This window comes from Thermobia domestica, chromosome 2 (genome assembly GCF_964235325.1).
Source record: "Thermobia domestica chromosome 2, izTheDome1.hap1.1, whole genome shotgun sequence".
In the NCBI taxonomy this organism is placed as follows: domain Eukaryota; kingdom Metazoa; phylum Arthropoda; class Insecta; order Zygentoma; family Lepismatidae; genus Thermobia; species Thermobia domestica.
This window is the reverse complement of record NC_137455.1, coordinates 175,512,822-175,538,466: the sequence shown is the minus strand read 5'-3', so window position 1 is coordinate 175,538,466 and position 25,645 is coordinate 175,512,822. Positions and strand designations below refer to the sequence as shown.

General features: G+C 34.4%; 1 protein-coding gene across 5 annotated transcripts in view; it reads right to left on the bottom strand.

Moving 5' to 3' along the window:
• LOC145677401 (sodium channel protein 60E-like) overlaps positions 1–25,645 on the bottom strand; it is an 861,846-nt gene that overhangs the window by 106,293 nt on the left and 729,908 nt on the right. For all 5 annotated transcript variants that reach the window (XM_081747910.1, XM_081747914.1, XM_081747904.1 and 2 more), the window contains 5 exons: positions 14,459–14,642; positions 11,299–11,376; positions 6,195–6,336; positions 4,524–4,658; positions 531–1,164 (listed from right to left, as the gene is read on the bottom strand). In XM_081747910.1, the coding sequence (XP_081604036.1) occupies positions 531–1,164; positions 4,524–4,658; positions 6,195–6,336; positions 11,299–11,376; positions 14,459–14,642 (1,173 nt within the window). The remainder of the gene's footprint in view (positions 1–530; positions 1,165–4,523; positions 4,659–6,194; positions 6,337–11,298; positions 11,377–14,458; positions 14,643–25,645) is intronic.

Here is a 25,645-nt window from a genome sequence, read left to right as displayed (position 1 = left end):
TATTATTATTATTATTATTATTATTATTATTATTATTATTATTATTATTGTCATCGCTTCCGTTGCTGCTGCTGCTACGGTGTTGATTTTGCGATACATGAAACAACAGAAAACTAAGAGAAAAACTTTATCTGCACGCACGCTTGACTGAGTGATGCGTGGGCTGGCATTCACTCACTTGATTATTTCTGAGTTCCTTGACTAACACATTCTATTATTTTTGTCTATCAAGTCACGGCTATTGAGGGAAGTCATGTCAGTCAAGACATTGTATCATTACATGATAAGTGGGTAAAATCTGAAAAATATGTACTAATTTTTGTATATAACTTGTAGCGATAAAAAGGTTAATTTTTACCAATATCACTTCCCACAAGAGCTACTACTGAATCTATTAAGGAGAGGAGAACACATGTTTAGGTAATTCTTAAGCTAAACAGCATGAAGTAAAGCTACGATATATATGATAACATCTAACGTGAAAGTAAGAATTTTCTATCTTTACCTTAAAATAATACGTGGTTACTTACCTAATGTGTTGGGATGAAGAGTATCCATACGCACAGGACTGCTGGCTTCAGCAGTTACGGATGGTTTTCTCACGGGGCTTGAATTTCTGACTTCGTCCTGTGAGCTTGGTGGCGGACCAGGATTACCTATATCTGGTAACACAAGAATTCTAGGGCGTTCGACACAGCTGTTTCGAGGGCTTCGATCCACACAGCTGCCTCGAGGACTTCTATCTACACAGCTTCCTCTAGGACTTCGATCTACACAGCTGTTGCGGGGACTTCGATCCGCACAGCTGTTTCGGGGACTTCGATCAAAGCTCTGGCGAGGACTCCGATCAAAGCTATGTCGAGGGCTACGATCTACACAGCTATGACGAGGGCTAGGTGTTGGAGTCCTTCCTGGTTCACGGTTGTTGGAACCTCCCGCTCCAGATTGGTTTTTCGAATCTTGAGCATTGGAATCAGTGCCTCGGCCTACTGTCCGTTTCCGTTTCCGAGTTTTCTTTTTCGTATAAGAGGAGAGAAGAATACCTTTACGGCTATCTATTTTTTTACGTTTATTCTTTTCTAACTGTTTTACATCTTTTATTTTCGCAGGATCAAAGCTGAAGGTGGAGTCGTCCCTGTGATCCGTGAGATCTTTACGCTTTTCCTAAAAAGTAAATAAAATAAAATAGTAAGATAATGAATTAATCACTATTTTGGTAATAGAATTTATAGAAAATGCATATGAGGCGTTGAAAGTAGTAAGAGCAAAGTTTACAAAGGTTTGTTTCCTGAAAATAGTGAAGCCACATCCTCATCTACACGCACGGTTAACCTTCTTTCTCTTTATTTCTTTTTTTCTCCCTCTCTAAGTACATGTACGCTATGTCGTGCGCTTCCACTATATACTGTTGTCAGATCTCTAACGTCATATCACGTGGTACGTCGCAGATTCGACTACCTTCGTTCCCTAAGAAGTTCCCTTCTCTTTGCAAATGACACCACGAGATGTCATTCCGCGACGACGAATGTAACTTTTGATTAACACAACATGCACGACGAAGATTTACTTACATTACATAGATAACTCAATGTCCGGGTTCTTGATTGAATAAGGATCACAAAGAAGGCGTTGAGTTTTGACATGTGCCATGACTAACTTAGCAATAGCTAAGAGTTAGCTAAAGATATTCTGAAAATCATGAAATTATTTGTTGAGAAAATTTATAATACTGTACAATCTTATATTTTCAAGGTTCGATTAAGTACAGAATCTACCACATTTACAAATTCAAAAACATACATAACTTGCACTGAAGTGACTAAAAACTGATAACTTGGTTGTACTACGGTGTCAAGCGTCTCTTCAATTGTATGGATATGGATACTCCAACAAGGTAAATATTTAAGAAATCAACCAAATAAGTACACATTAAGTTTTATAGGCGAATCTTGTAGCATAGTTGATAGGTTAAGATGTTCCCTTTCCTGTTTCCTAATCCCTTTCTTTCTTCTACAGTTATGTTTCTTGGCGTTTTCAATCAGATGTGTCGTTGAACTAAGTGGATATACGGATTTCTCTTTAGCGCATCAGGTAAGTATCTATGTTTAACTATTTTCTTTTCTTTCTCTTTTTCTCTTTCATTATTTCCTTCGTAGCTTAAATACTTATATTGATAAATCGTAATCATGTAACTTTAAATCGTTAATTACATTATTTAACTTCTTATCATTTTATGCAATAATATATATATATAATGAAGTTGTCTTGATGATAATTTCCGTGAGCCCTTTCTCTAAATACTTTATCAGATTTTTTTTTTTTAACTAATTGAATTTCGTTTAGTTGTAAGAATTCTATGATCGATTGAATTAGATCCCAGTTATTTCTTGGCGATAAATTTTTGGTTGAGTAAGATCCATATTCTAATTGTCTGTAAATTTTATCTAGCATGTATTTTCTTCTTTCTGTAATTTTCTCACAGGCAAAAATTATATAATCTATTAATCCAATATCTTTCTTGCACCAGCATAAGTTTGTTTCAGATTTATTTGTTTGATGTAATTTATATGGCGGCCTATTTATGCTAACTCAATGAACAGCATTCTTCTTCTTTTTCGTGACATTACATCAATTCAAGCAGATTAACTATGAATGTGTATGATTTTTTCGACGTAAATTAAAATTTATCGTTTAAGAACTTTTTAAAAGTATGGTGCATAATAATTTATATAAATTATTATTATTTTCTCCTTGATCAGGTGCAAAAATTGACTACTTTTCGCAAGCGCTCTGTTAATGTTCCATAAAATTAAATAGGATTTCGTGGTTAGATTAACAATATGTGTACAATTGCATATATTACGTTGAAAACAAATTATATAACTGAAGTGCAATAGCATAAAACAATCATCTGAATCATAAACGAAGAATAATATAATAAAATAAGTTACAATGTCAGGAGTGTCTGTAGTGTAACACTACAGAATGCGCTCTGAATGATCGAAATAATAGCCCATTTATTTTGAAATTATTTTCTAAAGAAAAGAGGAGCGGCTTCCACAAACTATACGTATAAGCACATGAACTCGCTGCTACAGAGCAGTTTGGTATTACTATTCGATTACTTCAAGTGTAATTTCCTAGTGTTCTGATTGTACGTAACTTTCGTTAAGTTTGCTCTTACTACCCGGAATGCCTCGTATTTACTTATAGGAAGATTTAGTGTCTTTTCAACGCAACCCAATGTAGCTGAATATAAGATTTCTGACAATTTAGGATATAAATTGTGCTAAATATTTTTAATATTGCTGTAAGGAATGATGCTAATCTTTAGGCCTTATTGCAAGATCTAACTATAACATTTCATACATTAGTATTAGCAGTGAAATTATAAATGAAACAACAAACAAACATGTTTCAATACTCAATGTTACATTTGAAGATAACTTATGTCAAAATCAACATATTGTTAAGGCAATGAACAAGAGAAGCTAATTTATTTATATTTTATAGTGAGAATGAATCACACTTCAACTAGTTGAATAAATTACTTTGTCGAATACAAGTTAATTAAAGTCTAAAAATAAAGATAATTTGAGGGGATTTTGACGTGCTACTTTAGAAGATGGAGAAAATAATGCTTGAAATAGCTTAGAGATACAAAACAAAAAATACAAGCGGTAGACAAAATAGCTGAAGGTGTAGTAGCTGTGCAGTACACCACCTTTATCTAACTCCTTGCTTAAAATTTTCTTTTCTGTAAGCTTTATGGTAATTATTCTTAAATAAAGTTGAATACGAACAAAACAAATAAGTAAGGGCTAGAATGCTTGTAATTTACTTTCATAATGCTGTAGTATTTTTATGTTCACACATTAAAGTTCCAATGAATAAATGAAAAAGTGTTTTGCTCTTTAGTATTATAAAATCGTATTAAGCGCCCTATAAATTTGTGCACTGTTTAAACAGATCCTGAACAGGAATATTAAACTTGAAAATGGACAAAAATATGACAAAATAACGTGTTCTAATCCAATAGATAGCAAATTGTAAGAAGGAATAGTAATAATAATAAAAAAAGATTAAACTTTTCCTCTAAATATTATGTAATCTAGTTTTAGATATTTAATTTATTCAGGGCTGATATTTCATTATTATTTATTGTAAAAATATAGATTTTTCTCTCTCCAAAGTTTAGTCTTAACTTTGGATCCCATTGGATGTAAACTTAGGGATAAAGATTAAGGTAAAAACAATCAGTCACAATAATGTACTGCAGCAGGGACATAGTGTAGTAAATTTATAAACTTGCTTGTAGAAACAGGGTTATAGTGAACGCTTAAACAAAATATTTAAAAAATTCTGTTTCTCTTACGTAGAAGATACTATCAACAAAAATAAATCAAACTTGTCTAATAACCAGAAATAAAAATCTTTAATACTTTTGTTTGTATGCATATTTTTATACGCACAAAAGGAAGAAAGGAAGGAAAGAGGGAAATTATAAATAAAACCTAACTTACCTCCTGCGTTATTTCAGCTTCTTCTTCGTAACTTAAAGCTACCACAGCCAACATTAGATTAATTAAATAAAAGGATCCAAAAAATACAACTACAGTAAAAAACGATACACTAATTGGCCCACATGTTGCAAGAACCTGAAAGATAAGAAAAAAAAGATATATTGCATTTATATAATAGTATAGTACAACATATTTCATATACAGCATGGGCCATAAATCGCTTGAAACTAGCAGTTATTCAGTTTTTAATTGGCTAGAGTAGCAGTAACTGATTGACGTACACAATATACGTTACGGTGTATTTCATAAATAACACGTAAAAAGCAACTATAATAAAGGATTTAAACCTTATTCCATTTGTAATTAAGTAAGTTTATAATGAACAGTAAGTGATCAAATGGTGATTATATATTCGTACTTCAAAAGTGTTGGTTACATGTTATTTCGTCATTTGTGTAGAGTTTCCCATCTGAGAAGAAAACTTAAAGGTAAAGTTTTCTCAGAAAAAAAATAGAACTCGCCCACTTAAAACGTGCGTATTTCTACTCAATTTGATAAATCATCATCCAACAACATTAGTGATGTAATATGTTCTTCTGTATTCAAAAGACGTAATTTGTGCATTAGAAGTAATGGAGGACAATTTTAATACTAAATTTAAGTAACCTAACTTTATGTTATGATACAACTTGTAATAATTCCTTAGTTTCGTAGTTGGTACATAATTAATTTCAAAGTGACTTACGGTCCACCCTGCATACTTTATATATAACTTGTATTATCACACTGATATATATGACTTCTTAAAAAATAAAATAAAAGAAATTGGTCTTTCGAAATCATTAGTCTAATTATCTACAGAATTATATAAAAAATTCTGTCATTTTGATACTTTAATTTCTGTGTTGCATTCAGATTATTTTCTTCAAGGAAAAAGCTGCAAAAACTTCAGCATTTCATTAATAAGCTGATATACTTAGGTACAGGTATACTTCTAACAGAAGTATTTCCAAATTCTCCATTTTTAAACATTTTATTTATTTTCTTTTTCTTTGCCCAATTCTCCAGATCTCGTATATCTTAAAGAAATTTGAAAACTGACACAAGTGTTAGATTTAAATTTACAATTGTGAGTTCTTTACATTCATTTATTATCATTCTTAACACTTTGTACTAAGATAAGGACTTCAGCTCAACCGCCAGGAGGGATTTCTTCTGGCTATGTAGTTAGCATAACCTTCAGCGCGGAACATCAGGGTTCAATTCCCGTCAGGAGCTGATGCAGTCCGAACCCAACATTAAATGGTTGATCCATATCTTGTGTAAGCTTCAATGTTGGAATAAAGGACGTTAAAACTCCAAATCAATAGACTAACTTCGGTGGTGGACAAAAATCTAGTATTGGTTTGAATCTTATTTTCGATAGTAATCACTCGTTTCATATATTATTGGCGTGGAGGATTTAAAATCTAATTAGTCTATAATCCAAATTTAGTTTAACTTTACTTAAGTGGACTTGAAAAGAATAATTCATTTTTTATATTGAAAAATTCTCTCCTGATTTAAATAAAGTAATGTTGATAAAATATAACATTTGGATTAATTATTTCAAAATAATAAATGTAAATTTAAATTTATTTTTATTTTAAAAAAAAAGTAATTTTAACCTACCATATTGTACACATTCTCCCAATAATCAAGGGTGATGAGCTGGAACGTAGTAAGCATAGACCAGAAGAAAGTATCAAAATTTGTGTACCCATGGTTTGGGTTTTCTCCCACCCGGATACATGTGAAGTTTTCTGGACAATGCCTGTAAGAAAGTAACAAAAAGTTTAAAATCTCGAAATCTATTCTTTCTGTACACATATTATATAGGGTGCATTCATATATAATTTTTGTAGTTTATATATAGACATATATAAAGGGCAATCCACGAAAAACTGATGTAAATATACTATGTAACAGAAACATTTGAAGAATGCATAGGAAGCAAATAATGTTAAACAACCTAGAGTAACCTATTAACCTGTAAGTTTTACAGTAAACGTTGAAAACGCCCTCACCAACATCTAAATATCGCTACGCCCTTATAATCATGTTTTCAGTTACATGTCCTAATTCTTGAGGGGAGAGGTTTTGTATCATATTTGTAATATTCTCTTTGCCTTGATCGATGGTCCGAAGGTTGTTAGCACAAAATTTGCCATTCAAAGTTCCCCATAAATTAAATTACAGGATAAGTTCAGTGATCAAGGGGGGGGGTAACAAGCCTGTTCTTGAGAAACCCTACATTCATTTGTATTTGCCAGGCTTTAGTTGGATAAGTCGTAGCACAATTTCTTTAGTAGTTAGCCAAACTGCTTTTCATTCTCAGTTAGTTATGGGTAAAGTAACTCAATTATTTATCAAATATCTTGCTGTTGATTGCCTCAGTGAAAATTACGGGACTAATAATGCTCATTCATTTATACGGTACACCAAGTGCCTATCTTCTTAGGAACATAACCTGACATGAAATGCCTCTTACCTGTCAAAAAGAAGAGGAAAGGATCGAAGTAATCATTAATGATCTCAGACAAGAGCCAGTTGAAATAGCAACTCGTACAGCTATCTTGCTCTTTCAATTCATACATTACGGTCACAAAAATCCTCGGAAACTGAGCTCCTTTAACATCTGGTGACATGTTGAGCGAGATACAACTACTTCTTGAGGCAATTTTCGTATCAATTTTCTGGGATTTCTAGTTAAGTTACATTGAATTTCGTCGATTACCTCCCGGATCTATACTGTCGAAACGTTATTATTATTATTATTATTATTATTATTATTATTATTATTATTATTATTATTATTATTATTATTATTTATAAGGTTGTGTTAAGTGGTGGTGATTCCTACGTGGCGCCTGTAGGACATCCTGAACAACTTCAAAAACATTCAGCACACCCGGTCATATAGATACTGAAAATGTGTCTGGTGCATGCTATTCCATGCTCACTACTGATCTTACATGTTAATAGAGCTGAATGATGGTCGTTGCCGGATATCACCAGGTAGTCATGTGCCGTTTCATCATATCCCACCTGCTCGATGGAACTTAGGTCCGAAAAACTAGCATGCTAGGATGGAATTCGTATTAGCTCTATTGGGACGTGCATTATTCTGCTGAAAGATAGACTTTCGTAAAATGTTCAGATAAGGTTGCAGGACAAGATTGACAACGTGACAAATATTCGACGAGCTAGTCCCTGAATAAAGATCAGGGACGTGCATTATTCTGCTGGAAGATAGACTTTCGTAAAATGTTCAGATAAGGTTGCAGGACAAGATTGACAACGTGACAAATGTTCGACGAGCTAGTCCCTGAATAAAGATCAGAGACGAGCAGACTCTGTAGCTTATTGCCTACCATATCAGAAGGCCAAGATTAAGTTTTGAGTAGCAACTGTGAAAACATATTAGATTTTCCCGCTTACTTTCACATGTATGAACATGCCATCACTGTGTCAGAGACACAAACATCTTTTATCATAAAATGCAACCGCCTTCCATTCATTACGTTACTGCAGTTCTTCACGACAGAACCGAAGGTATTCTCGGATCTTGAGTAGGGTCAAGGATAACTTTGTGAAAGAAACGTAGGGACGTAGGTTGACCTTAAAATTCAGTTGTTTAAAGTTCACGCGCTCGCATTGAGGAAAGATAGTCACGATGGCTCTGATTGCAAGGGCAGAAGTCGTCCTTCGAGTTAGGCAGCTCAAACGATTCTTCTGTCCAGATGCACCCCGGTGTGTGGCAGGATCAATAGAAAGTCACACTTAAATATGACTGCCTTCCATCATTTACATCATCGATGGACTATTAGTACGCGATGCACGTAGGACGAAATGCTGGGGAACTACCATTAAGCCTCTCGCAGACCTACTATACGGCACACGCAGTCACTTTAATTACACAATATGTTCGCTAGTATTATCTCGGCATTGCAAACAATATCTAGTAACCTTCAATAGACCATATACAAAACTACAATCTCCGTATCCATCTAGGCACTACTCAACAGTTACGCATAGTGCAATGCACAACTAGTAGATAAGGGGCGATTAACTTAAACCCGTTCGTTCCATGTATTATTGGTATAGTGTGTAGGAGGATAGTGTTTGTTTAGTAGGTGTAATGGTTAATGTCCCTGTGTGTTGGGTGTAGGAATGTTGTTGATACGTGTTTCCATTTTGCAGGTATAACGAGTGAAAGATGGCGTTCAAGATCCCCAATCCGTCCAAACAGGACCAGCGTACCGTCATCTAGTTTCTGAGTGCCGAAAGTTGTAAACCAGCTGAAGTGTTCCGGCGTATGAAAGACGTATATGGTGATGCATGCGTCTCCAAAACAATAGGCGTGAACAAACCACTGAGTATTCCCGTCCTGGTCAAGCCAAATGTTGCTGCCTCGTCCTGGTGTCCAAATGTTGCGGCCTGGTCCTGGTATCCAAATGTTGCGACACCCGCCCTACAGCCCTGACCTTTCACCTTGTGACTTTAAAATCTTTGAGCCTCTAAAGAAGGCATTGAAAGGTCAGAGATTTCAGTCTGATGCTGAGGTTCAGGACGCTGTGAGTGATTGGTCTGGTAGTGAGCCGTCCAAATTTTACATGGACGGCATTTGTAAGTTAGTGACACAGTGAGACAAGTGTCTCAACGCTCATGGTGACTTCTTCTGAACAATATTTTTACTGCACGCTAACCATAGATGCCTCTAGATAGTGTACAAGTTTCCGCTCGAAATTAAAGTTATTTCGTGAATTATGACCACTGAACGGGTTTCAGTTGATCGCCCCTTACATTTTGCTTTAGTTTTCTTGAAAAGGTCACTCCCCACATGCTTTTTACGTGCAAATAAATGTCAGTGTACTATGAAGCAGCCTTTCTCTACAATGTTGCTACATTTGTATCACAGTCTTCTAGACATGGTCACTACAATACGTGTAGACACTCCTACATAATTTAATAACATTTAATAAACATTCATACTTACACATAACATAGTAATAAAATTACGAATTTATGTATAACAATGACAGGTATTCATAAATCTTGGAAACTGGTAAACAAAAAAGGAACATACATAGGGTCACTACGAAAGTTTTGAGATGTGAAATAACTTACATACTTAAAATCAATTTAACACTTACATTTTCTCAAAGTATTCACACTGTACACACTTTTGCATCCTCGAGAACCACTTTTGGAAGCAGTGTCGCCAGTTTTTTTTTTTTCAAGTGTTGAAAGTTCATTCTCGTAAGCCACTATAGCTTCTTCAGGGCTGCAAAATCTCTTCCCACGCATGTAATCTTTGATCCTGGGGAACAGAAAAAATCACACGAGGCCAGGTCAGGGCTATACGGTGGATGAGTCATAAGTTTGACCGCCGAAGATTCTAAAAACTGAATTGTGATGTTGGCCGTATGTGCGGACGCGTTGTCATGATGAAGCAGGATCCCACGCAATCCAGTTCTTGGACGCCGTTCCCGAAGCTTCTGGAACACTTTTGCTAGGCAAACAGTGGTGTGCCACTGAGCAGTAACAGTCCTTTGTTCTTCAAGTGGAACAGTTGAAACATGGCTAGATTTGGAGAAGAAAGTTTCGACCATCTTCTTCCCCACATTTCGCGGTCGCTTCACTTTCGTGGGTGGATTTTCGTCTGGAAAATTCCCAACTGTAGACTGGCGTTTATTTTCAGGGTCAAATTGATAGATCCAAGTCTCATCACCAGTAACAATGTCAGAGACGCGTCGAGAATTGCCTCCATCAAATCTTGCAAGCATTTCTTCACACCATTCCACACGCATGCGCTTCTGCTGTTCAGTCAAAGTGTGAGGCACCCAACGAGATGAAACCTTCCTGAGCCGAAGATGATCATGAAGAATTTTTGTTACTGCTGGCGATCCAATGTTCACTGTAGATTCAATGTCCTTGAAAGTTGTTCGAGGATTTTCTCGAATCATTTGTTCCACAGCGGCAATGTTTTCATCTGACACATCTGTTGCCGGACGTTCAGCTCTCTCTTCATCTTTAAGCGATGTCCGGCCTCTTCTGAATTCACCAAACCACCGAAAAGTTGTAGCACGGGAAGGAGCAAGGTCCCCAAATGCCCCCTGCAAACGGTTGAGTTGAGTTGATTTTGAGTTTAACGTCCCGTTCAGCAGCGAGGCTATACGAGACGTGGACCTACTGATTAACGTGGAATCCGAACCACATGAGCTCCCGCCGGGAATCGAACCCGGGTCTCCCACGCCACAGGCGCGTACGCTAACCGCTTAGCCACGGAGGAGCTCTCCCCCTGCAAACGGTCGAGGCTTTGTGTCTCGTTCAAGCCATTTTAGAAATCGCAAAGGATCATTGTCCGAAAATGTTCCCTTTCGAGCTCCATTGTAGACAGCCGAATACTGCTCACATCAACAAACAAATGAAGGCGATACGGCCACGCCGATAAGGAGGTGAGTTGAAACTTGCTTCGCTTCTTTGTTCTGGATACCACTACTGAACGCAATTGTTGGAATTCACAATGCGTATACTGTGCCACAACAATGCGTATTCCAAAACTTTCATAGTGACCCTCGTGTATATATATATATATATATATATATATATATATATATATATATATATATATATATATATATATATATATATATATATATATATATATATATATATATATATATATAAGTAAGTAAGTAAGTAAAGGTGAAGGTAAAGATTGTAACCTTACCTAGCACCAGTGGCGTTACCACATAACAGTGGTTCTTCCTCTACTGTGCGAATCCAATTTTCTTGATCATTCATCCACCTAGAAATAATCAATGCGTTAGATTACTACAGTAATTTAAACAACTAAATGAAAGTAACATAACTACCTTGAAGCAAATAGTATAGTTATGAGATTACAGTAATAAAATACCGATAATAATGTATTGTATCTAAGAAGAGAAAGACGTAATTACTTACACGATAACAATATATTTCTGTATAATAGTACTTATTAGACAAATAGTTTAACTTTCAGTGCAACTAAGTGCAATAATGCTGCTTTTATTCTATTTTTATAAACAGGTGTCTTGTGCTATATTTTCTGAAATTACACTTTATTAACCTACACTTCTGTATTTTCAGGTATGCCCTTAGTTGCTAGTGAAATATAAGATCATCTTCAGGAGCCTATTTCTCAAAACTATTAGTCTAATGCTTCATAAGCTTTAAGCTACAAGTCTGGATTTCACAAGTTCTTGTAATTTCTGTTTCTCAAAATTTTACAAGAACTTGTAAACAGGGGGAGTTTTGACTATTCATATGATCAAATTTACAAGTTAGCAGACAAATATGTAGAAAACAAAGTATTATATGAAACGCTTCGGTCTTGTGTGCTTCAACGAGTCCATGGGCCTGGCGATTCTGAAATTTTTTTTTCTAATTATTTACTTTATGTTTCTGTGTCAAATTACTATAGAACGGCCAAATTAAATACCTTTTGATTCTCTTGTCATATTCAAAAACCATTAAATTTAAATTTTGTTGATATTATTTTCGAATTAATTATCTAGCACTACAGAAAATAGCCAAGTTGACAGCATTTCATATAAATATGTCCAAATTATGCTTGGTTTTTTACGTATTTGTCAGCAAAGTTGTAGATTTGATAAGTGACTAATGAAAACTCTGTCCTCTTTACAAGTTCTTGTAAAACTTCTAAGAAACAGAAATTACAAGAACTTACGAAGTTCAGACTCGTAGTTTGTAGCTTGTGAAGTACTACAGTAGTAGTTTTGAGAAATAGGCAATTGGTCAACAATTTTCATTATCTTTCAGAGACAGTAAGTACATTGATTTTAAACTTTTTTCTTTTAAATTTCATTTCTTTAAATTTTCCTGCACATTTATAGTGATATTTATTCAAAATAAAAATAAATAAGTAGAAATGTAAAACTATACATTTAAGCTATTAGTCTTGTACGAGACAAAAAAAAAAAAAAAAAAATCATATCTATAGTTTTATTTAATGCTTATTCTTTCTTTATATAAACAAGGTGAAAAACGAAAATACTTTTTTATTAAGGTAATTCTTTGATCCAAGAGGATAAAAAATGCATGAAAACAAAGCAAAACAACTTAATGACGTCTCGTCCTAAGACTAATGGCGATAACTAGAGCTAGGAATTTTAAATATAAAACTTTAGTTTCAAAAGGTACAAAATTTTGAAAAAGTGTGCAAATTCAATTGTAAATAATCATACAAAAAGCAGTAAAACTATCTATATCATACATAATTCAAAACTCATTGATGTATTAGAAAACACAAATCCAGAAAAGTTAACATTTAACATTTCGATAAATTGCCAGTTATAAAAGCTGTCAAAATCATTTTTCCTTTCTTCCTTTTTTTTTTAAGTGAGGCTACATCTCCCGTTACTAAGTAAGGCTCGTGGTTATATGGTTAGCCTATGCGTATTTGGCGCAGGAGACTCGAGTTTAATTCCCGGTAGGAGTTCATGTAGTTAGGATCCTGCGTTGAGTCAATGTCGCATACAGTCTCGGTACTCAACGGGACGCTAAAGTCCAAATTAATCAACATATTCGGTCACTAAATAAATATTTGTATGTACAGAAGCACTAAACAATGCCGATTGTTGATAGCCGTGATTGGTCAGTTCGATTTGTCATCTCCCTCTAGTTCCTTTATTCAATAGCTTTCGCCTAACAGAACTGTACTAATGTGATACCACACACGTTTGCTATTCTTTGTTTGTTACAGGAACAAAATGAGAAAAAAGTAGTTATGTAAGAAGGTTTAAAAAGTGCAAAAACGTGATAACATTGAGAAAAGGTGCTTGAATTGAACAAAAGTGCAGAAAGGTGCAACCTAAACACAATTAAATACAGTTTTCTTTGCAAGAAAAGCTAATTTGAACATTTTAGTAGCAAGAAAAGGTAAGGTACTGCATTTAAAATTCCTAGCTTTAGTCATAGCTAGATAAAATAAATATTTTTATTTTGTGCATACATCGCGCAGGCTCATTTCCACGGTTCATATTTGGGTACTGATTATATGAGTTTGACGAACACAGACGATTCGGAAATTTAGACGAACACAGTCTTTTTTTATGCTACATGAGGTTCACGTTTGATTTTTTTTTGGACTCGAAAAAAACTAACATCAATAATGTGAAAAGCTAAAGTACTAACATGAATGATGTGGAAAGCTTGACACGAGACATCATAAAAGTATCGACAAGTACTGATTTTTAATGTGGGTTATTTTGACTTTTTAAATTCAGACAGACAGATGGAACTTCAAAGACTTTAAACTTGTTTTGGTTGAGTCTTCCAAATGATAGGTCACGTGATTATAATAATGTTACTATACTACTGAGTTTTAAATAGTTTTTTTTATTTTAATAAAGTTGTAATTGTATTGATTATGAATTGGTATTCAGATACTGTACGTAATTAGTTCAGCCTTACATCTTCTTCACTTAAACTCAGTAAATGTCTTTACAGATTTATTCATTAATACACCCATCGTGACAATAACAATGCTAATATTATATTATATATATATATGGTACCTGTACCGATTATTGCCCGGGTCCCTAATATGGCTCACCCATCATATCTCTGCAGATTTACGTTGGTGCTACTAGATGACAATATAAACTATGTCCTCTGAGCCGCGCAAATATGTTTACGCTTGTCATGAGGACATAGTTTATATTGTCATCTAGTAGCATCAACGTAAATCTGCAGAGATATGGTGGGTGAGCCATATTAGGGACCCAGGCCATAATCGGTACAAGTACTATATATATATATATATATATATATATATATATATATATATATATATATATATATATATATATATAACATGTACTTACTCCCTCCACTCTTCTTCTGTGGCGTTCATCGTATCCATATTTCTGACACACTTGTTCCTCAGCTCCCCCATGTACACTTGCAAGGCAAATAGGGCAAACACCATCAGGCAAAAGACTGTTAGTGTCATTACTTCCGCGAGTTGCCTAAACGAATGTAGAAGTGCGTTGATGATAGTTTTTAAACCTGGAGAACAAATGAATAAGACAATCATAAGTAAACAGTAACAAAAAACTTTAAATGTAACGAAAAATAGTAAGACAATCATAAGAGGCAGTCATAAACAGTTAGTTACTCTGAATTATTAGATATTTTAAAAATAATTAAAGTGACTCATTCATTCATCAAAGCTGTGGTCACACTATAATGTGAAATTTGGACAGAATTCTCTGACACGAAAGCAAGGGGAAGAGATTTTGTCAAGAATCGAGTGTCTCAGGAATACCTAAAGTCAAGATGAAACTCGATATATACAAACTCCTCATTAAAAATAACTGAAGAAACGTTTTCGAAAATGCTGATCCTAAAGGGAAAACAGAAACATATCCGAATTTCCGATTTATATACCTAAAATTCTGAAGTTAGGGTGTGAAATTCAATGTATCATTTAAACTCAGAACTGTCTGAACAAGCGTTTCAGCGTTCTCAACAATCCGGCTTCTAAAGAGGGAAAAGAATTTCTACAATATTTAAATGTTCGGAATAAATTAATGTCTTTACACCAGACTAGGGCCATATTTAACATTTTTGCCATCCTGGACTATTAAAAAATTACCGCTCCCTCAATATCGATAAATACTGGCGTAGAAAATTTCAGACAGTTAAGAGAATGATTAATATTTAAGTTGAAGTGGAGAAAATAAAAATATGCGCAATAAATAAAATAATATATAAATAACATTATACTAATAATATTATTAGTATAATAATATCTGAGAAAATTTGATCTTACACTTCGTTTTACTCTTTTTCTTATATAAGAAAAAACAACTTAGATCTATCATTTTTTTTCTGAAAATATAGGTGAAAATATTTTACCTATCGTCTCTTCAGATATAAATAATATGAGTTCAATGCTACATAGACGTAGTGGCTTGTAGTATTTGGTCCCCCAAACTGTGGGTTCCTCCTAATAAAAATTTCTGGGTGTGCGCCTGAATACGGCCCTACTCCTGACTTATTCAATCATAAGCAATAAACTGTTTTGCGTGGTCTCAAGGGAAGTACAAGCCACGTTTCATTAAAATTCGGTATTTCATAGGAAAGTTATTATTTTATTAATGTTATTGGTTTAAGATGGGCTGAATTCAGCCTCTTGCCTCTAATTTCAATCTCAAGAAATAGGGGTAATTCCTAAGTCTCACAGAAAACAATATTTCTGGAGAAAATAGACGAGTTTTTACAAAATCTACCGCAGAATGCATTTTTAAAGTTGAAGATAATTTTATTCCCCCTTATCCTCGATTGGTTTCAACTCCCAAGCAATTAAATTGACTGATAAATCTAAAATGGATGTGAATTTCAATCACAAGAAATAAAATTATGGTACAGACGGGCCAAAGACTTCAACTTTTGCTGGAATTTTTTTGTTTTAATCGAAAAATTGGAGCAAATAAGTAGTTTTTTCTCTATTATAAAAAATCACATTTTAATTTTTCTACTATAAAAATTACATTTTAATACACAGGCATGCATTCAACAGAATTAGCATAATTAGAACGCACATTCGATTATTAGTTATTTCTGGTGTGTAAGTATTTTAATGTGTAAGTGTATAGTTTTAACCTTTTTAGGGAAATTTTTAAATTAAACCTGGACTAAGATGATCAGACGTTACGTTTTTTTCCTGGATACTCCCTTTCTTTCAACCATTCTTTTCGTATTCACAAACGGGACGCATTTTTGAGCAAATATAAACAAGATGACCCTTAATTGCTATTCAATATATACCGTAAATGATCAGAGCAAATTCTGCACTCTTTCGTTAAAATAACTGTAACTTCCTCCATGTTCACTCTGGAATTATTATTTAAATAATTAACATTTTTCTGACCAGAGTATGCATTTCTTTATTAAAAATAAATTATGTTGTAACAGTGTCCATAACGTAACGTTATCTTTCTCAGACGTTAATATGTATGTTCATATTAATGTAGGTAATAGAGACATCATAATCTTAAATTGTTGATATTCATTGTTGCTTATTATATAAATTTAAATTTTTACTATAACAATAAGATATTGTTATAATATACTGTCATAAAAGAAGTGACGTAGATAATAGCCCGAAAAAGAACTTTATAAGAAATATGGAGAAGAGAATAGAAGAAATAGATAGTGAAGAAGAGAAAAAGAAAGACGACCTAGAAAAGTTTCACAATCTCCTAGAGGAAAATGGTTATAACAAAGAATATAAAGAAAAGTAGAATCAAAGGAGGCAGAAGGAAAGGTCAGAGAAAAGAGACAAAGGAAGAGAAGAGAAAATGGCATGGGATAGAAAGCATTGGAGAAAATACATAATTACTGAAGAACTTATTGAGAAAAGGAGATGTGAACACATACAGAAAAGGAGGAAGAAGAATCCTAGAAGTGATTAAGAGAATGAAGAATGAGAAGAAGTAGTGTATGAAGTGAAATGTAAGAAATGTATATATATTGGAGAAACAGGAAAAAAAAAGCTTAACAAAAGAAGACAATGAAAATGAAATCTTTGAGTTTTACGTCCCACGATTTTGCCGGTTAGGCTAAAGGAGATGGTGATTATAAGAAATGAATGAAATGGTGGAATGAAGAAAGTGGGAGGAAACGGGAGAAGCCCGAGAAAATCCACGAGCACGGTGTTTGTTCACCATCGAACCAAGGACCCCAATCACCGGAGATGAACGCTTTACCACTGAGCCACCTGCCTCCCCTTAAAAAAAGAATAAAACAACATAAGGATGACGTACGACTTAAAAGAGAAAATAACGCAATATATAAACATGTAAAAGAAACAGGACATGATATAAATTGGGAAGGTGTACAAGGTGTAGAAAAAGAGAATAGAACATTAATAAGAAAATGGATAGAAGTGAGATGGATTAAGGGAGAAAAAGAGAAAGATTAATGAATTGGACAAATGAACTTCAAATTCATGAATTATGGGGTAGGTTGTTAGATAGAATTGTTAGAATAAAAATTCACAGAAATTAGGAAATATTCATTCATATATATAAATGAAACTGTAAATTATAATAATATCGTATTGTTGCATAATATAAATTTAAAATTATATAATAAGCAACAACGAATATCAACAATTTAATATTATTATGTCTATTACCTACATTAATATGAACATAGATATTAACGTCTGAGGAAGATAACGTTACGTTATGGAAACTGCCACGAAATAATTTAATTTTTATTTTACATTTCTTCCTTCTCCCCTTCCCGCTATTTATATCCTTCCTGTTTTTGCAAGTGAAAACTTTTGGCCGCCTTAGCCTGGACAGAAGCAAATCTGCAAGAGCATAATATCCTAGACAACTATTGATACGAAATTCAACACTTGGACTTCTTCTCATTTATAATAATTAGACACGTGTTTCAGTGTTTATATATATATAGCTATTACTCCTCTACAAGGAAAGAAAAAAGTATGGGTGAAGTTAAAATAAAAATGACCATATTTCGAAATCCCTTAAGATTAGAGATACATTAATGTGTTCGGGATATGAGAAGTGCGAGACCGTAGGCCAAGCAAATGTCGGAGTCTGGGGCGATGTCCCCAGCTAGCCGAAGGCTGGTATTTCAATAATAATTCCATCATGTTGTGTAAATCTTTTGTGAATATATTTACAAAAGGTTGTTTACTTTTTGGGTAAATTTTTGTCAGAGGATACTTTCCGATAAAGCTTTAAAATTTTATCCGTATTTCACAAATAAATGTTTCAGTTAGAATTGCAGCACAACATGATTAAGTTTAAGAAATTGAAGCAAGAAAGTTTAGTACGGTCGCTAGGTGCCAGTATACGGAGCAAGAAAGTTTAGGTCCTGGCGTAAGCATACGGGGAGCTTATAGTTTCACTCGAGGTATATATATAGGTAATACTTCATTTCTCGCTAACTGCAGGGCGGATCTAAACTAAATTTGGTGGACAAGTAGCCCATGGTCTAAGGAATGAAGACCGTTATATTTGATAATTGTCTCAGCCAGAGACATATTCAGTTCGGCTCGGCTCGGCTCACCTCGTATGAGAAATTTGGTGAGCCTTCAGTCCATCGTCTGAGGGATAAAGATCATTATGTTTATAGGACGAACTCGGCCAGAGACAGAATCGGTTGAGCAACAGAGGTTGTGTTCCGTAACTTTGCACGCCGAGAACTATGGTTCATCTTGGCTTCTTGTATTTGAGAAAATGTTCACTTCGTATGTGTCTAATGCGGCGAGAAGACTTGCGCATTTTTCTTTAGATCTATTTCACTTTTATCTTATTAATTCGCATTTCTTCCAAAAGAATTCATCGTAAGAACCAATCAAGATATCTCTATAGAATTTAAATGAAGATCCAACATGATCAAATGATACATCATACTTGGAATCAGGTACCGGAATGATGACACTATATTCTGGAACGCTAAAATCTTTCATATAAAGAAATATGTACAATGTTATGGGATAAAAAAAATGCTACTCGGTAGCTTGTTCCCAGGCCTGTATAAACTGTGAATTGGCTGGGTATATCCAGAGATATGTTCTTGGTACCAGTTTTGGATATACACAGTATATGGGTTGCTGCTACCACTGAAGCTTTGAACAGTTCGTGAAGCTCAGAATCAGCATCTAATGCCAAAGTATATGCAAGTTTTCTTGCCACCTTTCCTTGTTCTAGTGCTCTACAGACATCGATTTCTATCGCTTGTAGGTCTTTTGAAAGATTGTCAGGTAATTCGAATAATTTTGGTGTGACAATCAGCTGGAATGAATGATGGTTTTCTTATGCTACTTAAAATTAATAATACTTTCTGTTTTAAACGCTCATCAGATTGTTTTCTGCCATACTAAAAAACTACAACAAATAGAATAAGCGTTTCTTTGACAAGTGATATAGCATTATGGTTTTCCGATCACCTTGTTATTCATAGATCGTAATCTATATTCGTGTATCAATAACACGAATACAAATAATTTGTGTCAAGATGGAGTTGCATTGTTCGAGACTACATACTGTATATTAATGTCTGCAGTGATTTCGTCAAAGATGGATCATCTGTGGTAATAACAGTAGCGCGTCTCATATCCAGCATCTCTTCTGCTTAGCGTGTCACTTTTATTAAACTGGGTAAATGTAATGGGATAAATGTTCTAATGTAAATTTTCTCATTGCACATGGAGACAGAATCGATATTAGCAAACATACACATAACCAGAAATATAAGGAATCCAAATGTCCCACTTTCGTCTCCAAAAAATGGTCATGCTACACCTAATGCTTATTCAATATAAAACATTCCAGAATTCCTTTACACTAGTATCAAGAAACCAGGATTCTAACAGAAGTTCAATACCTAGAGGATTAACCATGTTACTATAATTTCTTTTCAAAATGATAAAGGAGTTAAACTAGCATTGCAGAAGTGTCGCAAATCATAGCACTTAAATCCCTTCATATTCAGCGTATCCTTTTCTTTCTCCCCCTATTTCTCCGCTGTCTGACCTTCAAACGGGGTTAATCTACTTGGCGCGGTCGATGCGTGACATCCAGTTAACACGCAACGCGATTGGAAATTCTGATAAATATGAAAATTTTCTTTGTTAGTGTTAAACAAAAAGAACCAATCTTTAAAAAAGTGCTTTTTTTCTTTGTCTTTTCTTCAAGCAAACTTCCATTCAAGTTGCGAGAAACGGAACAAAAGAAAGGAAAATAGTATTGACTCAATTCTTAGGAACAGAAGATTCGAGAATTTTCTAGAGTTCGTGAGACCCACTCGCCGCACATTCCAAAAAACTGCACTTCATGTTATAATAGGCCGTGGAGAAAATTGTAAGTAATTGCAGTTTTTACAACTACTTGCTCACTGATCATTACTATACTACGGGTATGTGCATTGCACCTAAGCTTTGAAACTTCTCAATAAACGAGAAACGACATTCGCCTCATTTAATTGGCTGGTCGTCAACCGATATCACATGACAACAAATGTCAAAAGTCCAATGAATGAGAATTCACACGTAAATGGTCGGCAAGAAGTAGATAAAAATACATGTAAATTTTGGTACAGATAGTCTGAAGTCTATTCTTTGATTTTTATAATAATCTAAAGCTGTTAGAGGAAACTAAACGTGATGGTTGAACATGTTAAAGAAACCTTATGATATATGCACATAAAAGATTTGTATTACTTATGTTACATACAGTATTTACATGCTGTAAAGAGAGAGCGTAAAAGAGACGGAAGATTAATGTTGTAAGTGATTGATGATTAATTTTTAAAAAAATGTGTTCAAATGAGAATATGGAATAGAGAGGAAAATCTAGAGAAAACTCATGGATATGGCGTCCAACAAATCACAAGGCCCGTAATGACCTTGTGGCTTGCTTTCAGATACGAAAACTTTCACTAGATCGGATAAAGCTCTCGAACCGAAAGTACTCCTGGTGATTTTGAGCTTAAGTGATGTACAGATTAAATACGAAATTTTATTAAGATTACAAAACGCATTAGGATTGCTGGGACTGTTACAACGAGTTATAAAGAATTTAGAACAGAATTTTGGTTAAGTATAATAAGTAGTAAGTATGTATGGAATGGATGTATTAATAAATCACGGTATTAGAATTTAGCACGTTCCTTGTTTTAACTAAACGTATGTTATTGAAGCTAGCTAGTACGAAAATTTAAGAAGTCTGAATATTTTGTACCGTTTTAGAGGGAGAAATAAACATGAAAAAGATTTAAAAATTAAAATGACAATACAGGATTCGCCTTGTACGTTAAAACGAATTACTGAAGGAAATATAGAACATGAAAATAATTAATAAGGAAACGATAATCAATTACACGTACAGAACAACGCGCATTTTACACTTGATCAAGAAGGAACATGACATTCTTGGGTCATTTATATATGTTCTGCTAATATTACTTCTATATGGAAGGAGATGACAACATACGTTTGTAAAATGGCAGTAGTAAATACAAACCAATCTACAACTCGTAAATGATATTATGAAATTCAATTTAAATAAAGAAACGTTACCTTTGCAAAATACCGAAAGCGACTCTCTATAAATAGAAACAAAAAGACGTTTCATTTCTATCTCATTCCGCAAAACATTGCTGTTTAAATTCTATTGATTCACACAGAAACCACCGTTGGTTACATTCAACTGTCGAACTCTCTATAAACTCATATTTTCTAGTGGTTGCGGTTGGATCACAGCAGCCGAAAATCGGATCCTCTTCTTCCTCTGTCTACACGCAGTGGTGTTCCGTAATTAGTTTCTCTCGCAGACTGCCAAGCGTATAAAATAGGTTCTTGTTTCACAAAAGCTCGGTGAACGGAGGAACATGTCTAGAGGATCGTATAACCCTATGTTCCACATCATGTTTCATTCCTGGTATCTCCGTGTCCTTCGTAATGAATCATAATTGCGTCAATTTAACTCGTTTTCCTACGCCTTTCGCAATATAGTTACAAATAGAATGTTCGAAGAGAAGACTGCGTGTTTCCATTAAGAAAATACCTATAACAATAGATACATTCTAATAGTAAACAGCGTTTTTCTACATATACTGTAAATACCTAGACATATATAAACAATTTCTTCCAAAAAATAAAAAAAAAATACAATTGTTATTGACAAAGAATGACATACTATTTAGTTTTGTTTTTTGATTTTCTCGAAAACTACACATGAGAGTTTTATATTACCTCAAAGCATCCTATTTTATTCATCTCGATATACGCAACTTATTGATATGTTTTATCCTTACTAGTTAGACAAAATTTTACTTTTAACAGCAATTATTTTAATTTAATTAATTTTTAAAATTTTAATTTAAAATTTTAAAAATGTTAATTCAAAATTTAAAATTTGAAGAAAAAATAAAGAAAATAATTAAAATATTTAATTAATTAGCAAAAATTAAAATTGAAGGGTTAGTCATAATTTTAGGCTATATGTCAATAACTACAGTATGTATGCGAGTGTACACTATGATAACTACACTATTCTTGCGTGTCACGATGAAGAGCTTAATGGGAGTATATTATATATATATATATATATATATATATATATATATATATATATATATATATATATATATATATATATATATATATATCAGTTTACCTCAATAAATGACTTGGTTCTCGTACAAGGAGAAGCGGTGGCTCAGTGGTAGAGCATTCATATCTGGTGTATGGGGTCCTTGGTTTGATCCCAACTTTCACCAAATGAGCTTTGTGGTGGACAAACATCGTGTGTTTTCTCGGGGTTCTTCCGTTTCCTCGCACTTTCTTCATTCCACCATTTCATTCATTCCTGATCATCACCGACTCCTTTAGCCTCGCCGGCATAACCACAGGACGTAAAACTTAAAATATTTCATTTTATTTCATTTTTGGTTCCCGTACAGCATCAATTTTTAAGTTTGCAAAATAAATGAGTTTTTCTTGATTTTCTCAAGAACTACGAATGAGATTTTACACTCATGGATATCATCATCATCTCCTCAAGATGATCTATTGACTGGTATACTCGTATGGATCATTTCTGGTCATTTTTCCTTTAAACGGTACATATATTTTAGAATTTCGTGTTAAACATAATGCAACAATTATTTTTTAAATAAAACAACCCAGATTTTATTTATTTAATGTAATAATAATTACATTCAAGCTGTACTTACGGGGTTTATTCATATTAAAGATAATATTGAAGGACTATTACAGAAAATATTAATGAACTTTAAGTAATGAAAAAAAAATGGTGGAATCTATAGAGACAATTACAATAGAACTGGTTATCCGCAGGGCCGGTTCTAGACATTTCTTAAGTGTAAGCAAACAATATTTCAGCGCCCCCACCTAAATGACATAAAAAGAGTAGAAAGTTATAATGGACAAAAAATTCTTCAAATAATTGTTTCAATTGCAAATTTCTTCAATATCTGTATTCCCTCTCTGAATATTTACAAACAATGGCGAAATTATAACAAATTGTCTGTGGATGAATACTGAAGAAAGTTCCAATTTTAATAATTATAGTATATTTTAAATAAATACAAGATACAACTAACGAGGAAACGGTCTTAAGTGTAAACAACCGATTTGGCTGCGGTCCGGATATGTGTTATGGGAGACCAAAGTAAGAGATACGTATTTTGGCGTTTGAGCCCATACGCAGAAATTTCCGAAATATGTGGCCGCAAAGTGGCCCTGCATGCCATAATTAGGAAGCGAATGACGTTACTGGTACACAATGTTGACTTGGGTTGGAATATGTTATAATATATCCAAAGTATGAGACTTGTGTTTGTTGTTAGGTCCCACAAAAAGGAATGTCGAATGTATAGGGTCCGATATTGCTAGATTTTCATTAAGGCCAAGAAGTTTGGCGTATGTGGTACCCATGCAATTCTGAATAGATGTTCAGCTGGCACGATCCGTCGAGGGGGATCTGCTGACCACGAGGGTGTCAAAGGAGCGAAAGAATGTTTGCGTTTTTCGCTTGAATTTCTTTGGCTAGGATGCGTGGAAACCGGACGGTACACTTTTGTGCAAGAGAGTAAACATTAATATTTAATCGATACAGCGTGTGTTGTCAGGAAACCGGGCACAGTGGCGGAAGTAAGTTTGCCGCCCTGTCAGGTTTGGTCGGAAGAAAAACATGTCTTCGACTTGAGCTTATAATAGCCATATCCGGACTCCAGCCAAATCGGTTGTGTACAAGTAACGTCATTCGCTTCCTAGTTATAGCATGTAGGGCCACTTTGGGGCCCCGTATTTCGGAAATTTCTGCGTATGGGCCCAAACGCCAAAATACGTGTCTCCTACTTTGGTCTTCCGTAACACATATCCGGACCCCAGCCAAATCGGTTGTGTACAAATAACGTCATTCGCTTCCTAGTTATAGCATGTAGGGCCACTTTGGGGCCCCGTATTTCGGAAATTTCTGCGTATGGGCCCAAACGCCAAAATACGTGTCTCCTACTTTGGTCTTCCGTAACACATATCCGGACCCCAGCCAAATCGGTCGTGTACAAATAACGTCATTCGCTTCCTAGTTATAGCATGTAGGGCCACTTTGGGGCCCCGTATTTCGGAAATTTCTGCGTATGGGCCCAAACGCCAAAATACGTGTCTCTTACTTTGGTCTCCCGTAACACATATCCGGACTCCAGTCAAATCTGTTGTTTACACTTAAGACCGTTTCCTCGTAAGATGCATACTCAATGAAACGGATACAGATGTAATAATACGAGATTTTGCCAAATTGAAAGCCAGAAAAGAGAATAAGAGCACACTTCTTTGTTAAAAACAGACCTGTGTTAATGTTAGACTTGAAGCTCGTGAGCTTTATTCTGTTTCGACTTTTATGTTTCAATTGTGCTTGTCAAAATACAAGTGAAAACAGAATAAAGCTCACAAGCTTCAAGTCTAACATTAACACAGACTTGTTTTTAACAAAGAGGTATGCTCTTATTCTCTTTTCTGGCTTTTAATTTGGCAAAATCTCTTATTATTGCATCCATATCCACTTCATTCAGTATGTCGTTTTGAATGGGCATCAAAGCTAGTCAATTTAAGCGTTTTTGAGATATAGTTAATTTCAAATAATTCTTTATAAATTTAGCTAAACTTGTTTAATACACAACAAACTACAAAAGTGTGAGCCTTAATCGATATTTAATTTGTCTTCGATCCAGTTGCGGAAGTTCAAAATCAGGCCTTCCCGCAAAAGTTCTTTCCAGAGCTCCTTTAGACCTGTAAAGCAATTCAGTCGTTTCATGTCTCTTTCCAACATAGACATTCGAAATCAGGCAATGAATAACAATGTAAACACAAACAGTGGCGCACCCAAGATTATCTTTTGGGTTCCTTAGCTGTGGTCATTGAACCGAAGCACTATGCGGGGACACTGTTTATAGCAAGTCGGAGCACCCTTCAAAACATTTCTTTCTACTGTGGTAATGTC